Raw genomic sequence first — 12664 nt, 5'->3', positions numbered from 1 at the left:
AAAAAAAAAAAAAAAAAAAAAGGAAAAGTGATCAGATTTCACCTTGAATAGTTCTGCATCTCAAAAGGGAACTGGAGAACTTTCTAAAGCTCTTACACTGACTGGGTACAGAGTGAGAACAACCAAATACTTTACTGTTACTTGACAAACATGTTTAGTGCATGACTTACACTGGGACTGTTATCATTTCTTATGGTTTTGAGATTTTTTTTTTTTTGCCAAGCAGTGAAGTGATGGGAATACCACAAAGGTCAAGGTGAGGAGAGCCATGAAGCAAACCTTTACCTACTGAAATCTATTAGCCACAGAACCTGAAGCAAGGATTGGTACACGGGCTTATGGGCAAACTGGGCATTTTTGGATAGCTTTTACATTTTAAAAATTGACTTTAAAAAAGGTTTTATTAAAAAATTAAAAACTAGATTTACTCCTTTTTATTTTATGTGTGAATGTTTTGCTTACAATGTGCATACTGGGTGCCCAAGAAGTTCAAAAGAGGGCACTGGATTCTCTGGACCTGGAGTTACAGGTGGTAGTGAGCCATCATGTGAATGCTGGGAATTGAACCTAGTTTTCTGTAGGAGCGACAAATGCTCTTAACTACTGATCAGTTCTGCTCCTGTCAGACTCTTTACAATTATAACTTTGAAAAATAAAGTCAAAAGGGCAATTCAACACATGTGAAAGTAGAATGAAATTAGAACTTCATCTATAAATACTGTGTCACTGGAATGCAATCTCCCCATCCCTTTGTGAACTCTACTGTGCTCTGCAGGATGAGAAACTGCAACACCACTTCTAAGGCTATGGAAGCCTAACTCATTAGCTACCTTACTGCTTACCTGCTCCTTTACAGAACAGTTGCCAACCTCACCTTTAATGTAGGGTTTATATTTTTGGTATTATGTCTGTTTACTGAATATTTGCAAGATGCTCTGCTGGTTTTCAAAATGAAGTTATCTAGCTACATTTACAATTTAAGAGATGTGTGATTTCCATGAAGTTATAAACTACTTTTACATTCATTATAGAGAAATTTTTGTTATTTTAGATACTCTATAGAGCCCCGCCCCTTGTTTTTATATTGTTTGATTTAATTACTAAAATTAAGTGATGGCAGGGCTTAAGCATCGGCTCAGGTGAGGACACTGACTGACTGCTCTTGCAGAGGCCTAGCAAGGTTCCAGCACATAACCATCCTTCACTCCAGCTACACATGGTACATCCAGAATCCTCTTCTGACTTCTGTAGGCACTAGGCACTCACAATGGTGCACATACAGACATGTGCACAAAACACTCTTACACATGAAATAAAAATAAATCTTTATAGTAAGATAAATGAACTCAGTAATAGTTGGAATTCTACACCTCTAAATATGTGCATAATTCATAAACTGTGCCATCTGAAAGTAAAAAGTATAAACTCTTACATACAAAGCAGAGGTCTTCCTATTTCAAGGGCAGATTAACCAAAGTGCTAGAGCAGAGAGGAAGTAATATATGGTAGCCCATACAGAGCCCTACAGTTGTGAAGGTGCTGCTCTATCTGGCTGGGCTAAAACAAACAGGGCTTTCCTTATCTCTGAGCTCTATACACTTGCTCATATTCTGGGAGGATGCCATATACTTACATTTCTAGGATCTAGATTCAACTCTGCATGATATGAAATACCTCTCTGAAGACCAACTCCTTGATGGTTACTGTGGTCAGCCAACATATCTGGGGCTGAGCTCAAATTATTTACAAGTCCTTAGTGGCGGCATCTGATTCTGTGCAGCTGAATATGCTCAACGATCCCCCAGAAAACAGTCCCACTCTTCCTTTGCAATTCTTTTTGCAATCCCTAGGCAAGGAATTGTTGTGGAATGTCCAACATTTTAAGTGATTCTGCCTCCTAGCATGTGTTAGAAAGTATAAGGAGAGTTTATGGCTTCTCAATTCTAAAAGGATTCTGAGCTTCAGATTTCTGGAATTGGTTGTGTCCCTGTTATTTCTTATCCTACTGGGACTCAATGTTGTTAGCAACCTTCTGTGTGGTTCTAAGATACCCTGACCTTCTGAAACCTTTCCAGGTGTTGCTGCCACTTTCTTGATCTCTGCAATATAAGGTGCATTGTTTAGTGGAGTTAAGTTCCATGAACTTTAGAAATCCTTCCCGAGACTATGAATTGACTAATGCCCAAGGTTGCATAAACATGCATACACAAATGTTCCTAAAACCAAACATGCTGGGCAGTTCAGGATATGACTCGGGATCTGGAAAAAGGAACATTTTGCTCACTGTGACGAGTTCCAGGTGCAGCCTGAAGTTAAGTGGTTGGTTTTTCTGATCCTCAGATGTAAGCTCTCATTAGAGCATAGCAGTGTGTGCTGTTGGGGGTGTTGGGAATTCCATGAGGAACCTCTGGGCCTGTTAAGGCCTCTGGCTTTGAAGGTCTTAAAATGCATTTCGGCATGCACAAAAACAAAAAAGTCAACATTTTCTTCTAAGGGAGTCTGATTTATTAAATGTAAAGTTTCCTTTTTCTTTTTTCTTTTGGTAGGGATGGGGCTGAGACGGGGCTTCACATTAGCTCAGCTTGGCCTTGAACTCACTATGTGATAGAGGACAGTTTGAATTCTTTGATCCCCCTTCCTCAACTTTCTGAGTGCTGGGATTACAGGTGCACCATCATACCGAGTTAAAGACAATGTTTTATACAAACAATTTATATACATTAAAAATTACAGAAGTCTGGTAATAGTGAAAACTCTGCAAGGGTTTTATACTTGGACCAACATGTATATTGGTCCTCTATTACTTTGGCTTTAGGTCAACTGTATCAGAGATTTCTGAGCTCTTCTCTTAAAACCTCACAGATTGGCTAGTTTATCAGATGAATCATGCTGCTAAAATAAAGGGAAAGAAGATAGGATTGTGGATATAAAAGTGCATATATAAACTAATAAACCAATAAAAGGTAAGAGCCTGACCAATACAGAAGTGGATGCTCTCAGCTAAACATTGAACTGAGAATGGAGACCCCAACTGAGGAGTTAAGACGAAGACTGAAGGAGCTGGAGGGGTTTACACCTCTGGGAAGAACAACAAGATCAACCAACCAGACCCCCCAGAGCTCCCAGGGACTAAACCACCAGCCAAAGAGTACACTTGGAGGGACCCATGGATCCAGCTGCATATGTAGCAGAGGACAGCATTGTCTGGCATTAATGGGAGGGGAGCCCCTTGGTCCTGTGGAGGCTTGATGTCCCACTATAGGGGAATGTCAGGGCAGGGAGGTGGGAGGGAGTGGGCAGGTAGGTGAGGGAACACCCTTTTAGGGGCAGGCTTTTGGAGGGGAAACTGGGAAGGGGGATAACATTTGAAATGTAAACAAAATAACCAATACAAAATAAAAATAATATGGCAACAAACTACATAGAGATGTTGTGAAAATAAAGTAGTAGTTTTTTAAAAGCATTAAAACAATAGGAACAGGGGTTGGAGATTTAGCTCAGTGGTAGAGTGCTTGCCTAGCAAGCACAAGGCCCTGGGTTTGGTCCTCAGCCCGGGGGTGGGGGAGTGGGGGGGATGAACAATAGGTACATGTAGGTTTAATGGGGTCTGGCCTCTGCTCTGCCACAGGGCTCGGCAGCTGGGGAGGCAGGACACAGGAAGTTTGACAGTGCTTACCCCATGCTGCTGCCTAGCAGATGCCATTCCCCTTCTGGGTGGGAAAGTGCAGGCTGAGAGCAGCAAATAGCATGAACTGTTCAGGGATCCCTGCAGGAAGCTGGGGCTTCTCAGGCTCTTGGGCATTCAGGCTCTGCTGGATGATGCAGAAGGGCTGAGAATGGAGTGGGGGCTGTCGGGCTAGATATAGCCAGGGGCTGAGGGGGGAAGCTCCAGATGGTCCCACAGGGGGTGGGGGTGGGGGTGGGGGTGGGGTGGGGTTTGGTTTGGTGGCTGCTGCTAGCACAGAGAAGCCTTCTAGGAGAGATTAGACGACAGCTCTGTAGGCAAAGGACTTCTCTATGGCACCCCTGATGAAAAGAGACAGTCCATGTTTTTAAGACGTTTATTGTCATGGCAGAAAGTGGATGAGTAAAACCGTACTCCACTTCTCAGGGTGGTCTTGAGATTAAATACCTTTTGCAGGGAGGAGTGTCTGGGAAGGAAAGTTCATTGGCTAAGCCTCCAGGCCTTTAGGTACCTCATTATAATGGGGATCTGTCTTTTTTTTTTTTTTTTTTTTTATTAACTTGAGTATTTCTTATATACACTTCGAGTGTTATTCCCTTTCCCGGTTTCCGGGCAAACATCCCCCTCCCCCCTCCCCTTCCTTATGGGTATTCCCCTCCCAGCCCTCCCCCCATTGCCGCCCTCCCCTCAACAGTCTAGTTCACTGGGGGTTCAGTCTTAGCAGGACCCAGGGCTTCCCCTTCCACTGGTGCTCTTACTAGGATATTCATTGCTACCTATGAGGTCAGAGTCCAGGGTCAGTCCATGTATAGTCTTTAGGTGGTGGCTTAGTCCCTGGAAGCTCTGGTTGCTTGGCATTTTTGTACATATGGGGTCTCGAGCCCCTTCAAGCTCTTCCAGTTCTTTCTCTGATTCCTTCAACGGGGGTTCTATTCTCAGTTCATTGGTTTGCTGCTGGCATTCGCCTCTGTATTTGCTGTATTCTGGCTGTGTCTCTCAGGAGCGATCTACATCCGGCTCCTGTCAGTCTGCACTTCTTTGCTTCATCCATCTTGTCTAATTGGGTGGCTGTATATGTATGGGCCACATGTGGGGCAGGCTCTGAATGGGTGTTCCTTCAGTCTCTGTTTTAATCTTTGCCTCTCTCTTCCCTGCCAAGAGTGTTCTTGTTCCCCTTTTAAAGAAGGAGTGAAGCATTCACATTTTGATCATCCGTCTTGAGTTTCATTTGTTCTAGGCATCTAGGGTAATTCAAGCATTTGGGCTAATAGCCACTTATCAATGAGTGCATACCATGTATGTCTTTCTGTGATTGGGTTAGCTCACTCAGGATGATGTTTTCCAGTTCCAACCATTTGCCTACGAATTTCATAAAGTCGTTGTTTTTGATAGCTGAGTAATATTCCATTGTGTAGATGTACCACATTTTCTGTATCCATTCCTCTGTTGAAGGGCATCTGGGTTCTTTCCAGCTTCTGGCTATTATGAATAAGGCTGCGATGAACATAGTGGAGCACGTGTCTTTTTTATATGTTGGGGCATCTTTTGGGTATATGCCCAAGAGAGGTATAGCTGGATCCTCAGGCAGTTCAATGTCCAATTTTCTGAGGAACCTAATGGGGATCTGTCTTGAGCCTACTGTGGTCAAGTCCTGTACCTGTGGAGGGACTTGGGGTGTGGCTAGTGAAGGCTCTGGTTTCCTGGGAGTCGGGCGAAACACCTACCATCCCATTTAGGGTTACCAGGGTTTCAAGCCTTTGCTCATGGTCCCACAGGTGCAGGGGTGACAGTGGCCATCCATTCTTGTTTCTCACTGACCTCTCCTCTACTGAGGAACTGCATGTCCTCACAGTCCTGAGCCATGTCTTAGGATCAGTCTTCCCAGAAGAGCTCCAGTGTTCAGCTCCTGGTGGTGACTCTGCAGAGGGTTGGCTGAGCCCTGTGGCTGGCTGTGTGTGGCTATTAGAGTACACAGCCACACATTATTGTATTTACTGAGGTGTAACTCTTGTCACTGGTAGTGCATTGCTGGGATGTAGTGACCATGGAAGCCTCTAAAAGGTTTAAAAGGTAACACAGTGCTACTGTGGTTGGGTTTGCCTGCATACAGGGCGAGCGTGTGCGCATGCGTGTGCCTGTGTGTATGTACACGCTTCTACTTTTGTGACTATTAAAAAAATAACAGAAGAAGCAAACACAAAGCCTCATGTCACACACGGAAATGAAAACGAACACGGGAAAGTTTCCTGAGGATAATTAAAAAATATGTGATTTAGAGTAAAATTATGAGTGCAAGATCATGTTGTGTGGGAAGCTTTTGAAGAAATTGTATTAAAAGAGGCAGTTCAGTGGTTAAGAGCATGCACTGCACTTCTGTGATTGGTTCCCAGCATCTTTGTTGGGGGCTCAGGCCCAGGGATCCTGCAGTTTAGCAGCTGTGGGCACCTGTACACCCTGACCCTAGTCACTCCCACACACTGTAAAAACAAATATGTACAATGAGAACTTGTATTACAAAAGCTTAGAGTTCTAATGACCTGTTAAATTAATTTGATTTAAAATTAAGATATTTAAATAAAGAATATTTCATTGTATCTACACTTCCAAATTTTCTGACAACAATGGGGTGATTTCATATGAAAAAAAATCTCAACATAACTAAAAGACAGGAATCTAGCTCTTGGGGTACAGATGAGAAAAGAGAGGAGGTGGAGTCTGAGGTGGAACAGAGTCTGAAGCTGGTCCATGAACACATGGGAAAACTTGCTCTCTAATTGAATGACCCGCTTTTAATCACAAGCAGATAATAGCTTATTACCCAGAGTTTTAGAAATACATTTCTTTTTCTTATTTAAGACCACATCTTTGCATTTAATTCATCTGTAGACTATCCCTGTAGGGCACATCTTTCTAATTATCCCCATCTAAAGTGACAGGAAAATGGAATTATACCGCTTGGAAAACAGACATCCTTTGCTATGTCTTTTCTCAGTGCTCCCCAGGGCGAAGTTTGTCATTGTGGTCACTGCATGATCTCTACTGTGACTTCTGCCTTCGCTATTGACAAAGCATGAGCAGAGGAACTCTGAGTAAGTGGTCTGCACCTATACCAAGCACCAGGCTAGTGCCTTACACAGAGCAGGAGCTGTGTCATCCCCATTCTGGAGATGGGAAAGCAAAGCACAGAAAGAAGTACAGCATGCTGGCCCAGCAAAGGACAAGATCTCTGCTCTCAAGGCCTGTTGCTTTCCCCAGCAGCACCCACACTTCCCAGGGAGCACGGCCAGTGAGCACTCCTGGGTCTCCATCAGGTGCCACACACACAGACATAACTGCAGAGAAAACAAACCCCAGTCTGAACAATGGCTCTTGTAAGCTGACTCTCAAATACCTGTGGGGATTTGTGAGAACGCCAGCTGTACTGGTGACTATGGAGGCTCGCCAGGAGAATGTTTTCATCAGTATCCACCTGGCCAAACCGCAGTGTCTCCTGTGTGTCATTACAGATCACAAAGTGGCTGAAGACCAACTCTTCTACCTCAGGGCATTTGTTCTGGAAGAAAAAGAATATGAAAGCCAATGTGTGTATCAGATTAATTGCAAGATGTTTGGCAGCTGTCTGCCCAGTGGCCATTGTTTTAACACACAAATGCTAAAGCATCTGTTGTCATTAGCTCTGGTATACAGAATATTCTATACTTTTAGGATAAGCACAACAAAAATATCTTAAAGACAGCATAAGTTCCAGGAATGTGTTTTGATTTATATTCCTACAAAATAAATCATACACACAGAGGAAGAAAAGAACGAGATCCCACAAACGTTTAACATTTCTTAAAACGAACTAACATGCTATAAAGAGTGCTGTGCTGGGCTGTGCACATTTCTGAACAGTACCAGAGGCTAGAATTACCATGTTCCTAGCCCTCTAAACTCTACAATCAAGGCCAATTATCAAAGCCACAGTTTGTACCCTACAGAAAGTAAGGATCATTTAGGTTACAATCCTGGGGCCCTTAAGAGGAACAGAAGGAGTGTGAGTGTGTATAGTGTGTGTGTTGTGTGTGTGTGTGTGTGTGTGTGTGTGTGTGTATGTATGTATGTGAGAGAGAGAGTGTGTGTGTGTGTATGTGAGAGAGAGAGAGAGAGAGAGAGAGAGAGAGAGAGAGAGAGTGTGTGTGTGTGTGTGTGTGTGTGTGTGTGTGTGTGTATCTGTGCAGGGAGAAATATAAATAAAACCATCACTTCCCCTCTATTGTTAAGAGGCTGAACATACAAAACAGATCAACCCCAGAACCTATGTAAAGGGCAAGTTGAAGTTTTTAAGAGGAATGATGTTAGTTAAAAATGTTTCCAGTATCTGTTTTATTCAGCAATGGGTCAGTAGCTAATATGCCCCATTAAACAGTAAAGGATCATCTAATTAGCACTAGGCTTCTATGCTGATACCCCTTTCTCACCCTAAAGGGTCCCTACTAGTTATGACATCAAAACACTGGCTGCACTGTCTTTATCACCCAGGTTGTGGCCTAAAACCAGTCAATATGGCTTCAGGGGAACTAAAAGCACAGCTAAGAAAGGGATCAACTAAATTTCCAAGTAGCTCATCAATTTGTGGGTAACAGAACAGATACCTCTCTTAAGGGGACCTCTGTTTTCTTGCTCAGGATCTAAAGAATGCCTCACTCTAGAGTTTTCCCCTTTATTGAGGAGAGGGGAAGTAAAGGGTGAGCTAATTCAGAAGCAAGATGATGCAGGGGGTTAGGATGATGCAGGGGGTTAGGGTGATGCAGGGGCTTAGAAACATGAAGCCCAAGGAATCTGTAGTAGTGCTAAGTGGTACTCTGCCAAGACAGAGACCAAAGCTAGAACTCCATCAGCAAAAAATTGGTGGAAAGAGAATCCAACCTTGGACATGCAGAATACTCTCCATGTGGGTGTTCTACGGCTGTAAGCTATGAGGAGGCAGGAGCAACACCCACCCCCATTCAATCATCTATCCATTCTTGCTTAACCTCTCAATTGTCATGGTGCAAAACCTTGCTTGACAGGCATACTAGTCCGCAAAGATAATTAGGCTGAGACCCAAGTATTTATGACCATTAGTGCTCTCTTACATGAGTTTTAACTGCTACTCATGAGTTTAAAACATGCCTGCTGTTTGGTTTCAGACATCAGCTTTCTCCGGACTGACTCCTGTTCTGCCCCGCTCTTCCCAAGGTACTCCCACACTACTCTCATTAGTCAGTCAAGCATCAAGCTGTTTCCTGCCCTCACTTCCCTCTGCTGGGACCTCTATCCCTCTAATCTCTTGTTGGATTAGCCTGCCTGGATCCGGCCTCCTGGTTCTTCTATGTAAAGTCAGTGCCTCAAAGTAGCTCTCTGGAATCCTCCCCAGGCCTGACTAGGTTCCCATTTGATGCTGACATGACACTATTCATCAGCTTAGAGGACCTGCTTATTTCTTTCATTACCTCCATCTTTTACAACTTTACCTCTAATACTCATAGTAATTCCTGATGCTTGAGTATTCAATAAACACTTAGGAATCAAACAGACAAGAAAGACAAATCTTTGTTTGCTTTCTAACTATGCTGGGAAGTGAGCTCAGGGTTAGGAGCACACAGGCACTCAACCAGCGACACACACCCTAGCCTAACTCTAATAATAACATTGGCAAAGCATGTTGACTTTGTAATAACTAAAAAATATTTTAAAAGTAAACTTAAATATCTAATTCTATGCTCAGATATAACTGCCAGCCGCACTTGGATTGTATTTTTCAGGCAGTCTTTTTTTTCCTGAATGTCCTGGCTGTTACTTTGTGCCTACTTTATCCAATTCTACTTAATCTATTTATTTAAAACCTTTAATCAACTAGAATCACAGTGTGTAATTAGTTTTGATGAGATTTTTCCACTTAGTATTATGTAATCAAAATATAATCAAAATAAACTGCTCTCCTTGTAAACATGTCTCTCTCCTTTCCATGAGAGAATAAAGCCTTGAAGGAGAGGGTACGGCTCCAGTTCCCACTCAGTTACACATCCTGAGGTTAAAATTCACTTTTCATAATGAATTGGGATCAATCTTAACACAGAGGTTAAGTTACCAGCTAGAGGTTGAAAAAAAAATCATATCCCTTTCCTCATCCCTAAAATCGGATGAGGGTTTAATAAATGATGAGGGTTTTAGGAAAAAATGTAAATTGAGGAACACAAGGGGGTTGTTTATATTTTTCTAAAGAACACTTGAGGTCTTCAGGGAACTGTTTCTCAAACGCTCCTTCATCTATGGAATTTATTATAATTGTAATAAACTTCCACATTTCTTGGAATGTTTTAGATTCTGTTATATTATATTAAAAACTTATATTCATTTATATGTCATAATCTACACTAAATCCCAGAATGCTTGCAAGAATTTGTAGCTAAAAGATGGCTTACTCATATTTTAAGTTCATGTCATGTTGAACAAGCAACTTCATGGCAACCTGTACATTTGGTATATAAGAGACACGAGTGTAACCTCCTTTTAAATGTTATTTTGTTCAAACCAGGAAACTTGACACAGAAATCAAAAAGAAAGTGGTGTTTTGAGCTCATAATTTAGTTTCATGAATGCAGCTGTCAGCATTTTATAGACACACATACACACACACACAAATGGATGAGCACACGAAGAGAAGAGAAGAGAAGAGAGGGGGAGGGAGGGAGGGAGAGAGAGAGAAAGAGAGAGAACACAGAGAGGAGAGAGAGAACAGAGAGGAGAGAGGAGAGAGAGAGAGAGAGAGAGAGAGAGAGAGAGAGAGAGAGAGAGAGAGCGCTCTATAACCATAAAAATTAAGAATCAATGAAAGGTGATGTTAAATTTGAACTTATGACCGGACAGTAAAGAACCAAACTTTTCATGCTTGATAATATGATTTTAAATAGTAGATGGAGAACTCAAATGTTTTATTCTACTCATTAAATTCATCTTCATTGTCAATAACTACACTATATGTCAGCATTATAAACATACAATAAAATTCAGAATAAACTTCCTTTTAAAGAAAATAAACTACATTCAGGACAGAAAAAAAAATGAGCATAAGAGGCCTTTATCAGCCTGTTACAATGGCAAATGTCCTCTGATTTCAAAGTTGTGTACTTTCATATTTTCTTTAGAATACACAGGGTCCGATGCCTACCACATTAAAACTTGGTGGCAAGTACCCTTGACATGGGAGGAAACAAGAAAATTATAGCAACAATTACAGAAGCATATCCTCTTGTGGCTCATGTTAACACTGCCAAATCCCTGTATGAATCAGAACCAACTATTCACAGAATGTACCTGTCAGCAATCTGCTGTGGGACACATGGCTCTACTTAATGGAATATTCCTTCAAGGCACTGTGTTAGCCAGTCAGTCATTCACAGTCTGATGTGGTTTCAGACATTTAAATATTTATGTACCATATTTTATTTATGTGTATAGCTGTGTCTAGGAGAATATTTTTCTCTGTAAGAAACTCATGTTTGAAGGCCATTTTGCAGTAGTTGCTACATATGAGTTCGCTTATAAAGCTCTGATACTAAGGCACAAATGTCCTGGATTTAAACGCTCTATCAAGAAATCTTCTCTATTTTCTACGTTTGTTTTTTATTAAATGCATTGTTCAAATATGAAAAAAACCCTAGAAATTGGAGCTATGGAAGTTTTTTTCACATTGCTATTTGAACCAGCTGCAAAGATTTCGATCACACTAGCTCTTATTTTACGCATGTCCTTTGCAACACGAAAACCATGGAATGCCCTTAAAAAAGACTTCAAATACAAACCAGATGTGTTATCTTCTTTTCCTTTGCTATTGCAGTACCACGTCAAGCAATTAATTTTTAAGTCTTGTATAGGTCTTCATGCATGTAAAGCAAACATTCAATTTTATTTCTATAAAACCTAATTCTCATAAGCATTTTTGGTTAGAAAACTTGAAAAATTTAGAACTACTTATTTCATAAAATTTTTTTCCATAAAGATCCTTAAGATATTCTCATAAAAATCCCCCCTAAGTTCTCTTCCTTGTCCCTAGGAAGCTTCTTTACAGGAGCAGATGTCCTCCCACGCCTTCTAGTGCCTGCCACTGACAGAGCTCAACACAGAAGGACTCGTCCTGGGAAGCCATCTCCACACAACTCTGTGGAATATGAACAAAATGGCGACACATGTCTTAGCTTAAATGGTAACTAAATTTGAGGGCAACAATAAAAATCAGCACAGCAGAGGGGTTTGTTTGCTGTGCTATTCTCCAAGTGTTCTGTGGGAATGTTGCATTCAGAGATAGCACAAGCAGGTCGCTTTCCCATTCTAAGTCTGCCATTTACAACTGCCTTATATTCTGTCTGTTTTCTGATGTGAGGAATTTCTTATAAAAGATACAAGAGAAAATTATCAAAGTTATTATAATTCTCTATGAATATAAGAATCCATTCTGTAGTGCTTTCTAGTGAATTTAAAAGGCAGGATGTCTGCAAAGGAAAACAAGGCTGCTTTCTTTCCATGTTCTAGCCTAGGGTTCATTCATGCTTTTGTTTGAGAATCTGGAAGGCTTAATTTAAGTCCTTTATTTCTACAGTGGACATTCAGACAGTCTGGTCCATAGCAAAGTAGAAGCAGAACCACAATACTTCATAGCTAAACAGAACCATAGTACTTCAAAAAAGAAATCTTGGGAATAAGTTACTCCCCACCTACATGTGGTGAACGGGCCCTAGGAAGATGGCACGACCCTGACACAAGTGTCAACCCATGACCTCCAGAGTCTGTAAAGAGAACAGTGCCTTACTTTATGTAAGTAGATGCCATGACTCTGGCGAGTGTGTCAACCCACGATCTTTAGAGCTTTGTAAAGAGACCACCCGTGTCACATTTGTAAACACAGTGGTCTCAGACCCTTCATCCCTCACATTCGGGTTTGGGTCTCACTTGTACTTC

The 12664-nt window shown here is 41.6% G+C and overlaps 1 protein-coding gene across 12 annotated transcripts in view; it reads right to left on the bottom strand.

Annotated features, from left to right (window-relative positions):
- Positions 1–12664, bottom strand: part of Vps13b (vacuolar protein sorting 13 homolog B) — a 570082-nt gene that overhangs the window by 89674 nt on the left and 467744 nt on the right. For all 12 annotated transcript variants that reach the window (XM_087557395.1, XM_087557397.1, XM_087557399.1 and 9 more), the window contains one exon: positions 7077–7238. In XM_087557395.1, the coding sequence (XP_087413521.1) occupies positions 7077–7238 (162 nt within the window). The remainder of the gene's footprint in view (positions 1–7076; positions 7239–12664) is intronic.

The sequence above is a fragment of the Rattus norvegicus genome, chromosome 7, assembly GCF_021556685.1.
Source record: "Rattus norvegicus strain SHRSP/BbbUtx chromosome 7, alternate assembly SHRSP_T2T, whole genome shotgun sequence".
NCBI classification, from domain to species: domain Eukaryota; kingdom Metazoa; phylum Chordata; class Mammalia; order Rodentia; family Muridae; genus Rattus; species Rattus norvegicus.
This window is presented reverse-complemented; position numbering and strand designations above follow the sequence as displayed.